We start from the raw sequence: 22,052 nt of genomic DNA on the forward strand, positions 1-22,052 counted from the left end.
TATCCTTACATCCCTAATGAAATAAAACACTTGAAAACTTAGTCATTTAAAATCGAGGGAATTTCCAGTTGGCAAATCTGGTTTTGCTCATAGATATTTATATGTAGATCATCACACTACTAAAGTCAAAATTGTGATAGTAATTCCCAGCTGTTGAGTATTTGTGCCACAGTACATGTACAGGTATAAACACATAGTACACAAATTTGTGAGTACTCTGAGTACTGTGATGACTTTTTTCCATGGGCAATTAAAAGCATTAAAAATGTTTCAGAGTACATCTAGAACAGGGTGAGACAAAATGCCAGAATGATTAATTTGAATATTCATGTTTGCAGTTATAGTTCACTGCAGCCATGCTAATCTAAGGATGGAAGTAGAGCAATACTTACAGAGTAAAACTGCATCCTTCATTAGAAAATATTTAATTTAGAACAGATAATGCAGGTAGAAGAAATTCTCAGGAATGCAGAGTCTTCTTTGTGTCTTAGTTCTCAGGATTTACATTAAATTGGAAAGTTCCAGCAGTATCTCACCCAGAAAGTGTCATCATAATGCCGATGTGATTTCATAGTAACTTATATTGATGACGCAAAATTTGTTCACAAATTATGTCCTTGACCAAGATACTACAAATAAGGATACTAAAAGTATCTGATGGTAGGGGTCTTCTGCACAAGAGCATGGGAGCTTGAAGGTTATAGATGCAAAGGAAATCTATCTTGTGTTTAAACATCACTGAAATAATATCATCCTGCAGTGCAGCCTTGATCAAGCCGCTGTTGTCTGATTACTGGATGGCTTTTCCTACCACTCCTTTGAAATTCCTTTGCTGGAGAGATTAGCTCCCCACAGATCTATGCAGGAGACAGCAACACTCCTGGCCACGTGAAGCCTTATGGTAGCTATAACAAAATTCATAGTGATAGATCGAAGAAACAACAACAACAACATCAAGAAGTAGCAAGCCCACAAATCATTCCTAAACGGCACAGGTAGAAGCTCCAGTGGCTTCACTGTGCACTTTAAGGTAGATGTTGATGTTCAGACCATGGCCAGTACCTTGCAATGTCCTCCTTGGCCTTCCTTCGGCCAAAATGAGTCACAGTGCTCGTCTGCACTGCCACGGCAATCTTGCTTAAAATCGTCCTCTGTAAAAAAAAAAAAAAAAAAACCAAAAAAAAAACCAACACACACACACCACATTTTTATATTGTTGCATAAGACAAAGCTCTGGAAAGGAAGGAGCTGCGTTTTGTTCCCTCTCCCACCAAGATCCCGTGTGACTCCAGGCAGGTCACTTTTTCCCCTCCGACCTAGTTACAAATAGGTGGTTAGTTCTCTCCTACCTTCCAGAAGTGTTAGGATGATAAGCGCAGAGACTTCAGGTACTGTGGTGCTGGTACAATTGTATAGATAGGATGAGGGGGAAAAAAGTAGAAATAAAGAAATAACAGATACAAGAAGAATGACAGTGAAGGGTATTTTAAACACCCTAGGATGTGTTCTTCGGAAAAGAGAAGGAAGTTCATTTTCTTGTATGGGCATGGTTGTGGATTGAAAATGAGGCACAGGGATCCAAAGTACTTGTGTTTTCTAAGCAGTGTTTACTCAAGTAGTGTGCCCCTCAAACTCCTGAAAAGCAGTGGCCTGTGGAGTGAATAAAAATGTACTCCCACATCATAGGAAGCAGTAGTGCAATGGAAATAAAGTTCTGTATTACACTTCTTAATGTACGGCACATGGAGCATAGCACAAAAATATACATAATAATTATTTCACTTCTTTTTTTTTTCAGTTACTTCCACTTCCCCTCAGTAAAAGACAGTCAAGTGTACTTAAAATCACAGTACAGGCAGGATTTACTCTTGGGTGTTATAGCTGTAGATATACAATATACACAGATACACAGTCACAGCTTTGAGCCTGTGTGTTTGTGTATATACCTATGGATCTCTTTCTATTTATTTCTTTCTCTCTATATATACACGCATGTATAGGTGTATATATGCTGAGCATTCATAGTGGATGAGGTATTTACATCATTTGGGGTGAAAGAAGAGGACTACTGAAATCAGTGAAACTGCATAGAATACAGCTGCTGGGTATGTCATATGTGTGCACACATGCAGTATAAACAGTTCAAATTGTCTCCACATATTCCATATATGTGATACATGTATGAACCCATAAACACATACTAAAATATAAACATACCTTTGTAAAGATGGTTACTGCGGTTTTCTTTGTTGTTCGTTTTTGGTTTGGTTTTTTTTTTTTTTAAATTTTGGCTCACTGAAATGGTTTTCCAAATAGCTTTGCTGAAATAATGAAGTCTTTGACAATGTTTTTGGAGACAAATGAATAAAGCAGTAATTACCTTGGCCAAAAAAATAGTACAATAAAAAGAATAAAGAAAACAATAATATTCTACGTTTAAGAAATGGGAGGGAGAAGGGACTCAAGTTTGTTATTTAATCATAACATGCCCTTTTTATATTTTATTTGTAAGGCTCTGAATGCTCTTTTCTTTCTATACCACTGAGCTCATTACTTTAATTCCTCATAGATTTCTCTGAACAATTTTTGCTAAGTAAAAACACAATGTAATTTTTCAATGGCTGTAACAGTAAGAAGCTGCTCAAATTAAAGATCAATAAAAAGTACAGAAAAAATCCGTATGAAAATAAATAAATAAAGGAGAAGATGGCAAATGCTTGCAATTAGACAGGATGAAAAATCTAAAAAGAAATTAAATTTAGTTGTAATACATTTCCCATTCTTTTCTTCATGAAAATTACTACTGAAGTGGGTTTTTTTCTGTAATTTAAATGTTAAGCTGCCAGATGTGTGTCTCATGCTTGAAGAGTTGAAGCTTTGCATTATTTAGCATATTAAGATTCACAGAATTTAAAAAAGGGCTCCTTTATTGCCTGGAGGTTCTAATTAAGTAAACCTTAGCCTGGTACATTTAAAACTTGCAATACAAGAGATTTTGCTTCCTTTTTTTTCTCTGCAGCCAAGTCTCATCAATATAATAAATATGGAAAATACTTAAGATGATATAATTTTTCTTTGGCTTGAGGAATTAAACCTATCTATTATTTTAAGAAGTTTTTAATAGAGGCTAGCAATCAGAAAGACATTTAAAGACTCCAGTCTACTTTTTAATCATAGGAGTTGCTCTTAGTTAGTGGGGGGAAACGTGTCTTATAAAACTGAGCTATGTAGAAATTGCTTCTTCCACATGCACAAAACAAAGCAGTCCTGAGAAACAAGAATCACACAGTTCTTTATTACTAAATTGCATTTTACTTTTTATAACTTGTTAAAATTGACCACAGAAAACTAATAAAGCATTAATTAGCTGCGCTATCAGCAATTTGTTCATTGAAGGAGTTGGGATGGCTGCATCAGAAACTGTAATAACATAGAAATTCCTTTGACATACAGTACCCATAAATCATACCTTAAATACAGTTATTTTTGCCATTTTAGAAAATGTCAAAGGTGTCAACTTTGTCCAGATATAGCACTTAGCAGTGACTATTTTAGTAAATTGACTCAAAATACATTTTGTTCCCTGACAGGGGGACATAATACCATTCATGATAAAAATGAACAATTTGAGGAGGAGAAAATAGCACCAAGTAAGAATGATCAAAGACAGGTATCATAGCTATGATAAAGGTACAATGGCAGGTGTAAACTCCCTGTTAATAGGTTTATTTGGAAGTCAACGAACATATGCATAAGAGCAGGAAAATGTGATTACACCAGAGCCTGGAAAGGACAATAAAATTCTTAATCCAATGCTATAAATCTGTGATCAGGTATTAATAAGAAGTCCAGCAGAATAGATTTAATGCTGTACATTTGTATAAGACAAATAGGAAAAAATGGGTGGCATTTTTTCCCACCATTGTGGAATGGGCATGATAACAGTAACGCCTGGATTTGGGAAAGTATGGTGAGATGAAGTTTGTTTCCAGGCTTTGAGAATGCCAAGAGCAGTCTTATTTCCTGGTGATACTAAGTCCCAACAAAACAGTTTAGATGCTACACAGCTCACACCTGATATGGGATACAAAGAAACTGTCACCTCTACCAAGTCCCTGAATTCAGCTGGGGCCTACATTTTTAAAACAGGATGGAAAGAGGTTGGAAACTCAAATGTTAGTGCTACTCTATTACTTTTCTCTGCATCAGCCTTGTTAGGGCACTGGCTAAGAGTAGTAGCATGACCTTTAATAATGGAGGGTGTCTTACTGCGTCTTAAACCTTGTAGAGTATAATGTAACCTTTTTTACCCTCTACATTCAGCCTGGAAGTTGTCCTCTTCAGTTATGTCTTCTGTAACAAGTACTGTGGTGCAACAGGGGTGGATCTGTAGAGTGAAACCAACAATTCAGAAGACACCACTAGACACTGGGGACCCCGCTGTGTGTCGACGAGTTTATGCCAGACTAGGTCTGCTCTGGTCCTGGGAACTGATGGCCCATTAATACCTGATACACATACCTAAAGCACATCCCATTGCTTAGCTTCACCCTAAAGAAGTCCAATGCTTGTCCTCCAAGGTCACTCTGCAATGCAAACCGGAGAGCAGCAACTGGGACAGGGCATTTGATTCAAAAGTACCCTAAAAACCTAAACGCGGCTATAGATACACCCTTTGTGACCTGGGATTAGAGAGGGGTGGGAAACAGATTCCCCATGATGTGGAACTTTCAGATGCTGCATATAGGGCTGATGAGCTGATACTGTGAAATTTTGATGTATTCGGGGGTGGGAGGAAGAGAAATTTTTAAAGATTTCTTAAAATATGGGCAAAAAGAGACAGCACATCTAGGAAATTACTTTATATTGCTTTGGTGGGAAATACTTCTGACTTATATGGAGGCAAAGTAGAGAAGGATGAAGCACACTCCCTTCTGATGGCTGCAACCTCTCTTTTAGTTAGGAGGAAAGGATTTTAGAGTGGTGCCATCCAGGAGTGGGAGACCAGACAAGGAAATCACGAGCTTGGTTAAATTACAGCATGGAAACAGAAAATAATATGAAAATCCTATCTGGATTCCCTCCCTACTAATACCCCAGCCTGTGGGAAATCAAACAGCATGTTAAGAGTTGGAAAAAGAGAAGAGTTTGCATTACATGGATTGCACAACTGTAAGTGGGAACTGGATTTGATCCTATCTGCAAGAATCAACTCAATCCTTTACACAGTCCTGCTCAGAGGAGCAAAAGACCAGCAGAAAAAGAGAAGATTCAACCAGCTGAGTCTCTGCCTCTGATGCTCTACCTGTAGAAAAAATGAAGGGCAAGCAATCTTCATTTTAAAACACCACTTTGATCCCTTTAAAGTGGCACCTATAAGGAATTACCAATGAGAATAGCTTTGGGTCTTTTGGTTTAGGTAATTATTTTTGCATCTGCATACAACTGTTATGTAGAAGCAAACAACATGTCAGGAGAACCATCTCACTGCAGTACAATGAGAAATATGGCAAGGAAGGCTCACTGGTTTTCATGAAATTGTTTCAGAAGTAGCTGTAAGCATAAGTATAATCCTCTCAACAGAACCGTTTCTCACCTACGTAAGCATGTTTTAACAAATGAAAAATTTTCTCTCAAAGGTAATGATAAAATTAGAATGAAGCTGTCTCTCTATTTGGTATTTTCACATGGAGGACACATCTTAATATGATCTGAATAAATTTCTGAGTGTTATCTGCTAGTGTACTAACTCCTTAGCCTGACGCCATCTTTGCTTAGGTGTTATTCTGAAACTTTGTTCAGACAGAAATGTTTTTTGATGTCACAAAAGGACAGAATTCACTTCCCAACATTTTTCTACAGATGCAGAGAGGGTTTTGAATTGAAGATCTTAAATACAAACAATATTTAATATCTAATTTTCAATATTCAGTTTATTTTAGAAGACAGACATTGAGCGAAAGAATCCTCCTGAGCCAGAAGGTCTGAAAATCAGGGGCTAAAAATTTGTCCTGGATGTGCCAGAGAAAGGTGACAGCGCAGAGTGTTGAAGGAACAACAGAAGTGGTGTCAAAGGGTTGAAGGAACAAGAGAAGTGGTGTCAAACCCCAAAAACGAGCAGAACGCAAGCTGCTTGTAACAGGCTGACTAACAATATTTATAAGAAATATTTTACGTGTTTCCAGGGTTTTTACTGTGGTACACGCATAACTGGGGGCTTTGAAAAAAGAAATCAGGCTTCATGTGAGAGGAAGGCTGGGGAGCAGCTGCCTGCTGGGATGAGCATTGGTGGGGAGGAAAATGCAGGCACTGTTAAAGCTCCAAATTAAACATCAGTTACAGTATAAATCCTAGTTTATATGTGGTTCTGCAGAAATTATCTGGGGATTTCAAAATGAAGCTTTTTTCCCCTCCCTAGTTCTGAGTGCAGATATTGAGTTTAGTGGTTACGTTACTGTGGCAGTGTTCCATCACACAAAATCTGTGCTTTAGTGACTTGCCCTTTGAAACCAAAGTTTTGCATTAAATTAACATATAATAGATTTAGCAAGTACCAGATATTGAGCTCATCAGGAAAAACTTCTGTTGTCCTGTGAATAAAGATAAGCAAAAAACATTTTTTACCTAATTCAAATCCATGGATGTTTTTGGAGGTCTGCTTGTAGTCCAGGTAGACTCCCTATTATACAAGATCTGTTTTTAAAATCCTCAGTAGATTACAGTAATATCTCTTAGAGTATACTGAGTCAGATCTTCTGATGATGCAAAACAATGGCCTTTGAATCTAGCCTTGCTTTGATAAAAGTTGTCGTAATTCAGTACCTTTCAAAATCAGGCCACTTTTGTAACTGCATTGTTTCAGGGTATTTGTAAGAGACCCTCTTGAATTGAAAACGTGGGCTCTAAAATGCTTTGTTTGGCATTGGATCTCTGCCAAACTCCATATAAGTAATTTGAATAAAATTTCAACATGGTAGTTTTAGTCCTAGGTAAGCATTAGTGATGGGGGTAGGGAGAAGAGGGGAGAAGGAATAGTTGTCTACCTGCATAACTAATAATTGGGGTTTGAGACGTACTTTCTAAAAGGTGGAAACACCCAAATGTTGACAAGAAAAAGAAATCGGCAAAAAATCTAAAAAGCAGCCAAAAGTTAATGTCAAATACCATTAAGTGTTATTTGAAACAAGTTTTGTTCATGCAGGTTGCTCATGTTTTAAATACTGTGAGTGTTCTAAGCTGCTTTGCACAACTAATGTTGGGAAAATGAATTAAATGAACTTCAAAGCAGATTCCACTAATGTAAAAGTTGGAAACAAATTTCTAAGCTAGGGCTTTGATTACATTCTTGGAAGGACCTACATCTAGAAAGGACATGTTAACGAAGTGTTGGTCTTATTAGGAGATGTACTGAGAACACTTGAAAGATCGGAAATTTTTATTACTTTTTTCTGCAACATGCTTAACCTTTTGTCACCAACACCATTTAACAAAAATTGACACCAGCTCTGTATTCTACTTCTTATGCATCTGTGATGGTCAAAGTCAATAATCAGCATTTATGAATCCTGACTAAGCAATGCCACACTAGCTCCTACCTCTATTTGTGCCCACTTGTCCTGGTTTCAACTGGGATAGAGTTAATTGTCTTCCTAGTAGCTGGTCCAGTACTATGTTTTGAGTTCAGTATGTGAAGAATGTTGATAACACTGAAGTTTTCAGTTGTTGCTAAGTAGTGTTTAGTCTAAAGTCAAGGATTTTTCAGCTTCTCATGCCCAGCCAGCGAGAAAGCTGGAGGGGCACAAGAAGTTGGCACAGGACAGAGCCAGGGCAGCTGACCCAAACTGGCCAACGGGGTATTCCAGACCATGGGACGTCCCATCTAGTGTATGAACTGGGGGCAGTGGGGGCGGGGGATCACCGCTCGGGGACTAGCTGGGTGTCGATTGGCGGGTGGTGAGCAATTACACTGCGCATCATTTGTACATTCCAATCCTTTTATTTTTGCTGTTGTCTTTTTATTAGTGTTATCATTATCATTATTAGTTTCTTCTTTTCTGTTCTATTAAACCGTTCTTATCTCAACCCACAAGTTTTACTTCTTTTCCCAATTTTCTCCCCCATCCCACTGGGTCGGGGGGTAGTGAGTGAGCAGCTGCATGGTGCTTAGTTGCTGGCTGGGATTAAACCATGACACCTCTTAACACAAGATATTCAACAGATATACCTATAATAGTATCAAAAATAGTCCTAGCCTTCTTGGGCAGTCAACAGAGAAAGACAACTCCAAAGAAATGGTTTTTGAACTACATTTCATGGGTTGCTGTAAAAGGAAAGCTGACATATCAGCTGGCTTGAAATCAGCATCCAAAATATTACAGCACAATTTCAGGGAGCCCACAGACTTGAAGATGACTACAAGCTACTGTTTACACAAATAAGAGGTATCAGACCTCAGGCAGCTATCGCTTACCTAATATTTTTCAGTTCAATGTCTCAACGTGACCTATTATAGCCTCCTGGTACAGAAGGACAATGACTCTTTCCCGTCAAAAGGAGGGATTAATTTATTCTCACTTGCACTTTCAGCTCTCTACACACTGGCCGAGGGAGTGAGAATCGCCCTTTCCTACAATGAAAGCTGACCCTCGCCTTGTTTGCGGTGGGTGGGAGAGTCACGAGCAATGGGTACAACTGTAGATCTCAGGTCAGCTCCTGATGCCCTCTCCGCTGCCTCAGCTACTCAATCTGTCTATTCACCCTAAACGTCTGAGCCGTGACCAGGAGTGCTGGCTGGCACCCGAGGCACAGGCACGGGGGCGAGCACAAAGGGGAGCATGGGCAGCAGCGGTTTCTGTGCCTGCAGAGCCATTTTCCTATCGTGGGACAGAGAGCACAATTCACGACCCAGGTTATTAAGTGGGGGTGGCCGTCTATAACCTCGGTACCTTCAGATCCCTGTCCCGTGGTAAATCTGCCTCAGGCTATCATGGTGGTATCTGAAGTTAGGACAGGACCTAGGGGTTGTGTTACTCAATTCTCAGACACATATGTTTTACCTAAGATTTAAAAAAAAAACCAACCAAAAAAACAAACAAACAAAAAAACCCCCCAACATTGCAACTTGCAAGGCTTTGCCTTTAAAAGAAACCCCACATCCCTGAAGCAAATGCTACCTGATGTTAATACAGACAAACACTCTTACGTAGTATAGGTCAGCACAATTAACAAAGGATATTGCTATTAACGTGTTGCAAGAAGAAAAAATACTTCCCAAGCACCTAACAGCAACATGTTGTGATCCATGGATATAAATGACCAAATAAAATGAAAGGATGTAAAAATGTCATGGAAACACCAGCCGTAATCTAATGTTGTCAGTGCACTCCACACACACCTTGTAATTACTAACACATTTGGCCTACAAATACTTTTTAGACAGAGGAGCCCACCACTTCTGTACCTTTTCGCCTAAACTGCTTTTGATCCCTCAAAATTGATTTAAACTCTTCCATCGCTTCCTTTGCCTAGTGAAATAATGACGAGCTGATATCGCGGGGAGAGGGGGAAGGGAGATGGGGGTATTTACATACATGCCAAGTAGATCTATTTGCAAACTTTCAGTAAATTAAATAACGCAATAAAAGTCCTAACCTGCTGGAAGCATTTTAAGCTCTTCTCTTTTCTTCCCAGCTTCTTCTGACACACACGCTTCTCCTCCTTTCACAGCATTAAACTGCTTTTCCACTTCCTTTACAACAGTGGGAATACTTCCCTTATGGGTGTCAGGATCTTTCGGGGAGGTCAGAGGTTGCCCTGCAGAGGAAATGACAAGCTGTGAAATGTAAAAGAACAATTCCTTCCACATGTTTCCTTGCTCCAGGAGCAGTAAGGGGTTGTCGGCTAGCATCACGACGGGATGGGCCAGGCCTTTGCCTAGCAGTCCTGTCAAAACTAATTTACAATTAAAGACCTGTGCAACTGTTTAAAGCTTTACAACTCCAGCGAGTTTCAAGCACTGCCGAAGCCAAGTGGTACAAACCAACCTTATTTTTAACAGCACGGCTGGCAGACAGAAGGAAGACAGACCGAAAAATAGTCTAAATTTTACAGTAACCAGATAAATTGTATACCTGAAAATGATCCTTCTGTATAATATTTATTTCCATTATAAGCTCATAGTTTGGGAACTGAAAAAATTTCAGCTGCTCTAACTTTGCTTTTGGTTGATGCATAGGGCACATGAGCCACATGTGTTCCTGTTAGACAGCAAACCTTGTAGGGGGAAGGAAAAAAAAGTTTAGGAAAAAAATGAGCTATTTGTTCATCGTAACAAAATAGGTGTTCTTAGAACCACACTCACAGTGGTGAGTTGCTTTTTTCTTTACACTCCCAAAGTATAGTAGAGCAGGGAGCAATGAGGGACAAGCAAACTTTCTAGAAAGGAAATGTTACAGACACATAGAAAACCTGCGTGTAGGCGTTTAGTCCAAAGACAGTTGAGGTAGTGGGACTCTTTCTACGTGACAAATCTACCCGGCAAAGCAGTAACAACAAACACCTCTGCTAGCCCAGATACTGGGAGCAGCGTAGTCATGCTAATGCAACACTGCACCCAGGTTAATATAGCTTGTGTCACAGCTCTGCTACAGCAAGATCATCCTGCTTCTGGGACCAAACTAGCCCGGCTACCTTCAAACACCTTCCTTGAAAATCTTGGCTCATAACACCTCTCCTCCAACACAGCCAGGCTAAGCAAAACTCTTGTCTTGATTTCACACTGTAGTGCTTGGACTAACTTCTGCTTAAAAAGATGTACAATTGATCATGACTATTTAGGTACAGGTAGTGATTTCTGCTGTAATCAGAAAACAGGTTTTTGACCAAAACCTGCACACAACTTGGCACTAAAAAAAAATTATTGTTTCAGTACCTTAATCCTCCTCAGCCACTCTTCCACCTTCTCCCTTGTAAGCACCCTTTTTAGGTCTTGAGTGTACATCATTATATGCTAGAACAGTACTGACCATGACTTCAGGACTTCAAACTGGCCAATATTAGAGGTGCAAGTAAGTCACTAGAATGAAAAAGTTTTTCCTTTGGTTCTACAAACTACAGAGGATAAAATTATCCCCGTTTTTCTACTTGTCCAGTTTATTTGATCACCATTTCTGATGGGCACAAATAGGTGTTTGCATGTCAAGTCAGAGCAACAGCACAGACACGAGAGCAAGCATTTGGAAGAATGTTCTCAAAAAGTGCAGAGTAACACTCCCCAAATGAGCCTGAGTCTGACCTAAAAGTGTTTGAGCTAGAGAATAAATGAGTGCTGTCCAGCTACTTTTCTGAGGGTGAAAGAGCTGCCACTTTCAAAAAAGGCTGAGTTACACTGACATTTTGCACATGCAAATCCCCTTTTCTATGGACATTAAAGTCAAAGGGGATCTTAGTGTGGATTTCACAGTGAGAAAGAGTACTCTCTTGAAGAATTTGTGTATTTAGTGTCTTATATGGAGATTCACATTTCTGAAGTTTTCATGCATTTAGAAGACTGGGTTACTTAGATCCAAGCTTATCAAAGCAACATTTCTGGTAGCTGCGTCAAATTTTCCTACCTATGCTACATCTATTAGAGTTGTTACCACCTTCCACACAACAACGGCTAACGAATTCCATGGAGAAATTATCATTTACTTATTGACAGGGCCTCTTGATCCCTTACTGGAGCAACAGATCAACAACAGAGGTTTTCTTTAAAAAAGCAAAAGATCATGGTCATGAAAGCAGAAGCTGTCTTCTTCCACGAACCTCTCATGGAATACTGCTTCAAAAGAGTGGAGAGAAGATACAGTTTGGACTGAGAAACGCTAGATCTGATAACGTGCATCTGTGACCTACAAAGGAGATAGAATGGGAGGTATTAGGTTGCATTCCCCTGCATTGTACTACGGAAGAGAGATCCTGTGCAGCAGGGAAGAGCCATACACAGAGCTGTGGTTTAAAAGAATAACGTAGCCTGGAGTTAATGGAAATAATATGAAGGTTCTGTCTTAAACTTCTAAAACCAAGACAAATTTGAAGTGAAGGTTAAAACACCATCTCCTAACCTGCTTTATTTTGCTTATATGTTGCAGCACCACATATGGTATCGATATGTAAGATCACTCACTATTTAGACTACTGCAGTAGAGTGAGTTACAGAGCACCAGTCTTCATTTAGACTGTGCTTGCTTTCTCTGGTTTGTGTCTCAACCTTAATGTCCCTTTAACAGAGCTTTCCCCCCACCACCACCCCCTGCCCCGCTTTTGGTGGTTTAACAGATATTATATAGTATTTATAGAGCATATCAATGTGCGACAGCTTGCCACAGATCATAAACACATTTTTCTGTTGGAAATGTTGAAGTCGTGATTTTCACCACGTGATCTCCAGTTCCCTAAGGTTTGCTCCTTTAATTGTAAATAGCCAGAAAGTCATCAAGCTAGCGTTTAATAAACTTTTAATTTGAAATGGATTACCACATGTTGTGTTTGTTTACCCATTATTAAATCTCTTAGCAACATATCACCAGCAGAAACAGCATACTGTAGCACTGCATAGATACATTAAAAAACAAACCCATGGGGGATATTAGCAGCTAATAATATCTTTAAAGAAGGCTCCAAGAAAAATAAATAAATATAAACAATATAAAAAATTACTCTTAGAAATTTTTTTAGTGCAAATCTGTTTGGCATGGAAATTGCAGATCTTCCATGATCAGCTTATCAGCATATTTCAGAGGTCTGCACACAAAATAGGACATACACTAATGATCTTTCTCAGTTCTTATAAATACATCTTTCTGAACTTCTCAAACTGAGTATCATGAGTTTTTTCCATGTGTTTCCAGAAGCGTGACCTATTTAGTTGCAGCCTGTGTGTGTCCGCATACATGTGAAGACTGATAGTAGGACCAAACAACGGTAAGGACAAGTTTGATTTATTAAGAGCTTGTCCATAACTCTTCACTGTTGAGAAAAATTGGCTGCAACTCCACCTCTTGGACCTGCTATTCATGGGTTTGTGCTGCATTTAGAAGCACCTTAGCAGAAATGCAGAAGATCTATGGCAACAAAAAGGACCTTACTCCTCAGTACAATGTATGTTTACACCTCTGTGCTTCTGGTATCATGGTGGTTATATAAAAGCCCTTTGATCACAGTGCAATTGCTGCTTAGTCTAAAAGTGTCACAGGGCAAACCTTATTTTCTTTATCTCCTAAAGCATCACTCACTGTCTGAAAAAATACTTCTGCTGGCCTCTTTCCATGTCACACTTCCAACATGAGCTGCCCATTTGCCACACTAAATGATTATTGCTTATCTGCTCTTTCTTTCTTTCCTTCCAATATCCTCCTCTTTCACCTCCCATGTCTTCTACCGTGCATCACTGCTACTGTTCTCAAACGCCAGAGGAACGTCTGTCCTGAAGAACTAAATCTCTGTTTCAGATCTGCACATAATATCCACAAAGACACTACCACCTGTGGGCTGGCTGCATCCTTCAGTGCATCAAACAAGAGGGAATGTAGGAATGTCTGCATACCAAAAAAGAATTCTTTTTGTCCATGGCAGTCAGATCCCACATGCTGAAAAAAAAAAAAAAAACAATGGCAGTGTCCTGCCATTCTCCTCGTTCTTGAATTTCTAACAGAAGAGGAGCAATTTCCGAGTCCATTGCAATACGGTCAATTATGCCTTCAATGTAGCTACATCAGGAGACTCACAGAAGCCAGGGAGGATGCTCAGTCTAAAAGTAACATTCAGTTATTTTTTTACAAAAGCTTCTGGGGAGGTCTGCTGTACATAAGCAAATTATAATTTGTCTTTCCTATGGGTTACCACTTGATTGAATCTTAATGGAAATTCATAGGAGTAGCATAAGGCATGCCTCTGATGCCAGAACTATCTCCCTGCCAAATTTGAAGTCCCTGTTCTAGCCCAGGGAGGTGCTAGAGTTCTTCCAGAAATAATCGGACAAAAAAGTATATTTTCCTTTTTATTTCTTCCTGTAAGCTTGGTGTCATAAGCAGCTGAACTGTTATTGCTGCAACTTTCCAAGCATTATTCAGCCTCAAGCAGAGGCCAGCATGGAAAGTTTCATCCTCAGCAATGAGGCTAGTTTAAATTGCTCGTAACTGAAAACAAAGTTAAGCAATATTAATAAAGAGAATCACAGTATTCCTGCCATAACACATGTTGGACCAATATCTGAGTGAGGAAAATCTAGCTTAACAAGAACAATAATTACTAGCCAACATTGAAATGAAACTATGGGTTGCTCCAACAAAAGCCTGAATATAAACATGAAAGTTTGAATCCGTCACCTTGTGGTCCAGCTTGTTCAACCTTCTCCGAGACACCATTCTTTTCAGCAATGCTTGAATACATGAGAAGCTCAGATGGGAGATGAAGATGTCTATCACACTTATTTTGCTTATCTGAATCCTGTGGTAGTTTAATTATCTATTAAAAAAAAAAAAAAAAAAAAAAAACACAACAACAAAAACCATGAACATAAGCAGTTCAGTATTCCACAAAGCCAGAACATACTTGTTTGTACACTATTTGTGAACCCTAGAAGTCCAAGATGCTGCTATGAGGATTTTAGGAGTTCTTCTTTCTCTGTATTCCATTTACTACAGTTTTCTCTCATATCAGTTTCCCATGTACATCTTCCCCATGCTTACAGACTAAAGCAGACATCCCAGTAAATGGGGGTGACTCACAATCCAAATTCAGAATCGTCGGGGAAAATACAGATTCCCTGGATCATTAAATCATCCCAGCTTATACATTGAGTTGAAAGACTAATTTTGCAGCTTTGGGGTCCCAGTCCCTGTCCCCCCCTACCATTTCAACCAATTTTGGCTTTTCTGTCATTTTTTTACCATAGCTCTGCTAATGTTGTTTCTGACATTCTTTTTCCTAGCATATCTTTGGTATATTTTTGGTATAAATTCTTATATATCTACATGATTCTGAAGTTATTTTCACTTTCTTTTACTCTTGGTAGACCCCCCAAAAATTGCCTGAAAACCATCACTGCAAGAAAATTAATAACTACACTTTCTATTAAGTAAACTCACATTAAAATTAAGGTGCTTTCAGAATTCATCTCTTTTGGTAAGTGTTTTTTCCTAAGCCAGACCTGACTATAAAAGAGGTATAAGTCTGAGGTCTTGTTAAGACTCTGAATAAGGGAGCATATCTCAGTTACGATAACACCCTTAATTTGCAAGTCCAGAAACAAAGCTTCAACTGAAGAGGAGTTCTTAATTCAGGCCCATTTTCACCAAAGACATACAAAAAATGTCACTTCTGAATTACGTCCAAAAACTATTCAAAAGTAAGGTTCCTAACACAACAGAGCCTTGCTCGCTAGCTGGGGGTCCCAAACGTACAAATGCAACAGTATCATAAACAACATTAATTTATTTTGTAGCCATGTGAAGGCACCTCTGAGATTCACTAAAACTGTGGAGGAAATTAACATGTACTGGTAGCAGGCTCAAACTCAGAATTTCAACTTTTGATCCAATTTTTTGATCCAGTTACTCAGCACCCCAAACTATATTTTGATATTTGAAATGATCCTAAAATTTGGCTGTAAAAAAATCCCACTAATTTTACATAAAGTCGGAGATGCACATGATTTTAATTTTCTTTATATGCCTACTGGGTATGTCGGTAAACTGCTTTTTGGAAAGATGGTATTGTTTTTAAGGCTGACAGAAGGAAAATGGAATCTGTTCTGAGGAACAGCGACTAAACCAACAGGCCTAATTTTTTTTAATACAAACCTGAAAGTAGAGATTGCATAACCAATGATCCAAGTCTTGAGAAATAAAATTTTCAATTTTTTTGAATCGATCAACTTTGGAGTCGTAATGGCCTCTGAGGAAGGGACATTTAAATTTTCCTTCCAAAGCATTAAAATTGTTGTCACACAAGGGAAAAGCTCCCCATCCCACTTCTCGATCAATCCATGTACGGGCCCCACGAAGAAGGAAGAGTTCAAAGAGGACCACCATGCCTGGCTTCACAGCTTTTCTAGGTGGCAGAACCTAGCAAAGGAGGAAAAGAGAAGATTTATTGGTTACAAAAACATCACAAGGGAACCAGCTTTCTTTTATCATATAAAGCTCTACAAACTTCATACCTTTGAGCCAATTTTGCACACTAAAACAATTAACAACTCTTTCCACCAATTCATGTATTTGAACAATTTTCCACTCCGACAGAAAATGCTGTGGGCTTTTTCATGCTAATTTTGTGATTTCTTTTTTTCCCTTGGCTTTCTGAAAGTGTTCGTTTTCTGTCTTTATTTACCAGTGGTGGAAAAACATTACCACTAGAAAACTTAAGACAGAGTAACAAACCGGCTTGGGAATCTGAGGTGTCCCTGTGAGGGCTTATTGAGATCCACCACTGGGTGGTTCTTGCAGCAGCTTTGGAGAGTTCATCCAAATACCCAGTGAGAACACTTGCAGGCTTGCTCCTCACTGAGTCATAAACTCTTCTCCGCCCAGTTCTGGGAATGATATTGGTACACAATAACCTTCCCCTTCAAATTAAAGCAGAGAAACTCTTCTTGCAAAGTATGTGAACCTCAGGGTAGGGTCACAAAGGATTTTGAGGTAGTAAACTCTCAGCATACCACAGACTGGCAAATACTATTTAGACTTTTCATAAGACAGCTAGAGATATTCTTCTGAGCAGCTTAGAGTTGTGGAAGAGGGTTACCAATGCCCTAGGGCCCTGGAGCATTTGTGTCCCCATGGCAAAGACTTGAAAATCAGGGGTGAAGAAACACCCTGAAGTAATGAATTTACATAAATCCCTCTGTAAGGTTTGCTGTGCGAAGCAATGCAAGGTCATGGAGAAGAAGGTAGAGAAGGAAGCAGGACAAAGACAGAAAAAGAAATCTGGTCCTATGCCACTATTTTAACTGTTTTCTTTAATAAATGTGGAGATTGACCCAGGTCCTGTTGAACAGCTCTAATACATTCAAAAGGACAAATAAAACAAAAACCGTACAAAACCAGAACATGGAAGGCGACTACCATCATACCCTGGCTAACAGCTTTGAAGAGTAGTCACCTGGGGACAAGGGGAACAAATACATCAGCTACACCTCTCACACAGCAAAAAATCATCTTCTCCACTGCTCCTACACATTCTCGTGGATTATAGAGAGCTGGGACTGCCTTCTCTCTTAAATAAACTATCTTGGATGCTTCTCTAATAGAGACATTGTTCTGTTATTTGAATGTTTTCCACCTTTTATTGTTCCCACTTCAGTCCTCAAAGGTCATAGCAGGCAATACCTTGGTACATTTGCCTTGCAGAAACTCCTGGTTCAACCTTGCCTTGCCTTCCAGCCAAGGTAGAGAAAAAGGAGCCTTTTCTCCTCCTCTCCTCCCTGTGAATTGGCATGTACTTGTAGAAGGCCACAATATTCAAGGGTATCTTCTAACTCTGAGCGTCCTGTAAGATATACCCTCAGTACTTTTTGATACTCGGAATAAGACCTCCAAATAGAAGACATCCATCCAAACTGATCACCCACTATTAGAAGCCTAAAATGCCAAAGTCTTTTCAAATTAGTAGGGCTTTCCTCAATCAGATGACATTCTGCAGCTGATAACCAGCCACAAATCTTTACTGTTTCAAATATTTCTACACACAAGTACACACCTCAATGCAGCTCTTTCTTGACTGATATTTTTTAAATACAAACATCACTTTTTTATACTCCTGATTGAACAGTAGGCAAGATTATAAGCACAACTCATGTACATGCAAGCTTTTTCTCTCTCTTTTTCTGAAGCAGCTAAGGGATTTACCCATACCAGTAACGGCTATGTTAGGAGATGATACATGTTCATAGTTGTGCTGCATTCTATAATTGTTTTGAAGAGGTGAATATAAATTATTATTTTAATAATATGCCTTCGTGTTCCAAGTTATATATTGTGATTAGATAACGGCAAGAGAGAGGAAGTCATTTAAGGAAATCTTTTAAAACTATAAATATTGTCATTATTATGTAGGTGTACTTTATATTAATTATGTAAATATATTCTAAGACTTAGTGTAGGCTTAAAATGAAACAGAAGCATCTGTTGAAAAATGCCATAACCCTGTGGCAGCTGCTATTAAACCATTAACAGTATCAGGTTTCATTTAAACCAGATTTACCATTTTCTATAACAGCCCGTGGGAAAGCTAAAAACATTAGGCACAAATTACTGACAAAAGAGATCCTTAATCAAGCCATACATTTCATTTGGCTAGCTGGGTGCTAGATAGTAACCTCTGTGCTACAAATTAAAGGTGGTGGTTACAAGGCTATGATCAAAGGCAATTACCTGCATTATGGAACAATCCCAAAGCATAAGCAGCTGAAATCACTGCCGTATCACAACATCCCTTTTGGTTTCTCCCTTGTTTCCCAGACTTAGTCTTTTCTTTAGAATAACTTCACAGTACACTCTATTCTGCCAGCCTGCCTACAAACAGGCACTGGTCAAGCAGCTGGTATAAGGGTAATTGTGACTATTAAAAATACATTTCTTTGTTTCCGGCTCACAGTTATTCTTCATCTGCTATAGGCTCCCATCCTGGACCTAGATTGAAAACTCACTCTTTGGGACTGCAGGCATCCCTTTGCTTACAGTTACGGGAGCTGGATGCTTAAGCCATGCCGTGATCCAAACACATAATGATGAAACACATAATAAGAAAAATAAGGATTTTGTCACACACCTGTGTGCTACAAAGCCTGAGGCTGTAAGATTCATTCTGGGAGTCCTCACGCATGAATACTGGGTGTCTGACCCAGGTAGGACAGTGTCACACATCTTAGCATACACGGTCAAATAAAACATACCTACCAAGTAAGAAATTTCTTTCTGTTGGATCCATACAAAAATCCTGGCCAGGTCTCTGCCTGTTACTCTGTGCCGGTGTGCCAAGCATTCACGCAGGTGCCTGTGGGCTTTCATTTCCATCCTGACAGCTGCCAGGAGCATGATTTATACAAGAGAACTGCTGTTTAGGAAGGGACAGCCAGGCTGAATGAAGCAGGAGAGTTTCAAAAAGAAGGCAGGTCCCCTCAACAGCCCCACGCTAAACCTATTCCCATCACGGCAGTGAACACGCATCTCCGTCACAGCTCGCTGTCCCACAGCCGCAGGGTCAGACAGCCCTGGGAGGGAGCTCGGTGTTGTGCCACCTGCCCTTCATTAGCCTCCTCCTAGGCGGCAAGCCTGAGAGCAGGGATTTGGGGCACAGCCAGCACGACCCGTAGGCATAGATGCACAAAGGCATTTAGGCACATAGCTCTAACTGAAATCCATGGTCCTCGAGTGCCTGCGTGCCTCTGTGGGGTTTGGGCTGTCATGCTCAGGTACAGGGCAGGGAAGAGCTCAGGTGGTTAGAAGAGGAGGGGAATCAGTAATTGCTCGCTCTCACAAAAGACTCCGGGCAGTGTCTGGGATGGGCAAGGCACAGGCAGCTCAAACTGACCAGTTTGTTTTGATGGACTGTTTTGTTTCTAAAGAGGGGGGGGGGGAAAAAAAAAAATCAGAAGTTATATTTTCCCTGCTGGTGGCAACCTCTTTTGAGGCACTATTTGGTAAGTTAGTCCGCAAGCCTGCACCAACACTTGATGTTCAAAGAGAGCATGCTACGTAAATACGGCTTCCTGTGGTTTAATGGATCTACTCTTTAATACCTTAGCTCACTGTTTCTCCTTGCTCAGGTAAGATTTCCATTGAGGTCTGCGAGGTATATAGCCTTTTACAGTGCTCTGAAAGCATCCAGCGCCCACTTTTTACTTGTGTAATTTCTTTTGCAAACAGAGATGCAGCAGAGAATAAATAATGCTTGTGTGTGCGCCTGCACAGGCACAAATAATTCTTCTTAGTCTGCAGTTAACAGTGTTGCATTTAATTGAATTAAATCATAGTGAACTAAAATTATCTCTTGCCACTATTTCTGAATTCAACTGTTTTATATCAGTTTTCTTGTAATATATCTTACTTCCCCATATGCCACCATAATTTCTGCAAAGAAATCGTTTACTCTAGAGAGAGAATGAATTCTATTTGAATATTTCAATAAACAGATCCAGTGTGAGGATGTTGGTGGTTTTGTCTGACTTACTCTTGGGCTTTAAGCTTGTCAGAGAAGAAATAAACCTTTGCGTCTCTGCTCTGCACCTTCAAATGCTTTCAATTTAGAAAAAAAAGGACAAAAGTTACATTACCTAATTCACATAACAAAAATTTGACCACTAAACATGTACAACTCAAGCGGATTAAAGTGAATTAGAATATGCAAAGGTAATTCAATGTTTACTTATTATATAGAAGAGTCTTGCAAAACACCATATAAATTAATAGCTCATCATTTCTGATTATGAAAACTGCAGCAAATGAACCTCACTGCTGTAAAACATGGGTAGAAAACCTTTTAAATCGGAAGCAGTTCCCAACAAACTATTTCATTAACAACTAAAAAATTACTTCACTACGTAAAATGAATAGTGCTGGAGACAAGGCTGTTATTGCCAAAATAAGGTGGAGCTTTCACAACCAGATTTCAAGGCCTCCCTGTTTACATGCAAGGCCAGCATACAGGCAGAGGGAAGGGCATTCTTGGGAAGTGTTTGTTTAACTTTGAAATTTATAAAAGGCCAGAGGGGAGGGAATAGAAACACAGACTGAGGTAAAAATAAAATATCACGTTATTAGGGTTTTCCAAAAGTCCTATCTATCATCGGAATGTCCTGGAGTAGCTGGAAACTTACTTCCCCAGCTTTCTATCGCTGCCTGTCTTTGAATAGGTATCTGAATACAAAATAACACACAAATCAAAGGAGGCCCGTGCAGTACACTATCATTCATTTCCCCATATTTTTTTTTTTTTCCCTGAAAAAGAGAACACACCTTTCAAGCCCGATATAGGTCAAACAACTCCCTGACTCCTCTCCCTGCAGCTTGCAGATCTCCTTAGACCTATATGCAGTACCACCATCTTTCCTGTAACCCAGTATCCCAACATCCCTAGTTGTGGGGGAGCACGGACCAGACGCGGTTGTGATGCAGCACGTGAGCTCAGGATCATGGATGAGCCGCACAGAGTGCTGGGCAGCAGTATCTGTAAGCAGGCAATTTTCACCATTCTCAGTCCTGAAGAGGTGTCAGTAAGCAGGATTTCTCCTGACATACTGCGCCAAAGCACCCCGACACCTTCCCAGAGCCATACGAAGGACTCTGACAGAAACACCTCCTGCCCTCTCCTATGCTACCAGAGCAGCAGCGATTCCCCGCTGCCTCCCTTTCCTTTAGAAGAGATAACTCAGGACGTAGTTAACTCCAGCAGCATTGCTTGTGGCACAACTACTTTACACCAGAGAACCAGAATCTGGCCTTTTATCTTCCCAAATACAGGGGAATAACGTTTGCATTCTGTGAGCTTTAGCCTCTGCATCTGTCGCTAATTGTCCTGGCACATCTGCTGCTAATTCTTTTCTGTTCTTTGACCAGCAGGGAGTAGTAATGTATGGTACAGCCAGCTCTAGCCTCCCCAAGCATTTCTGGTGATGTACCGCTGGCCTGGGTGGATTCTGACCTCATCTTGCGAGGAAGAAATTGTCTTTGTAAGAGGAAGGCAGGAACCCGTTTCTTCTCCTGCCACTCCCGTCTCACTCATTTATTCCTGAGATTGATTCCAGCACGGTCAGAGCATGAGTTTCCCGGGATAACGTAGGCCACCGACACGGAACAGCAGAGTTCATTTCTTTTGTGTCAAGAGGACGCGTACTTTGCTCAGAAACCACTTGGAACCAAGGAGTCTCGCTAAGAGGTGGCTCGTTCGGCACGCAGGGCTGAGTCACGCAGCAGCACTGCTCTGCCTGCCCCGGGCTCGGCGCAGGAGCAGGCAGCTTTCCTCTCCTTTTTTCTCCACCAGCTGCTCTGTCTCGGGTCTCCTTCCCTACGCTC

General features: G+C 40.0%; 1 protein-coding gene across 1 annotated transcript in view; it reads right to left on the bottom strand.

The window, feature by feature from the left end:
- The window catches only part of LOC115353088, a 188,313-nt gene that overhangs the window by 93,163 nt on the left and 73,098 nt on the right, over positions 1-22,052 (bottom strand). Inside the window, exons 12-15 of the mRNA XM_030042066.1 lie at positions 15,843-16,106; positions 14,367-14,505; positions 9,652-9,813; positions 1,063-1,151 (exon numbers count right to left, since the gene is read on the bottom strand). Of these exons, the coding sequence (XP_029897926.1) occupies positions 1,063-1,151; positions 9,652-9,813; positions 14,367-14,505; positions 15,843-16,106 (654 nt within the window). The remainder of the gene's footprint in view (positions 1-1,062; positions 1,152-9,651; positions 9,814-14,366; positions 14,506-15,842; positions 16,107-22,052) is intronic.

This window comes from Aquila chrysaetos, chromosome 18, assembly GCF_900496995.4.
Source record: "Aquila chrysaetos chrysaetos chromosome 18, bAquChr1.4, whole genome shotgun sequence".
NCBI lineage: Eukaryota > Metazoa > Chordata > Aves > Accipitriformes > Accipitridae > Aquila > Aquila chrysaetos.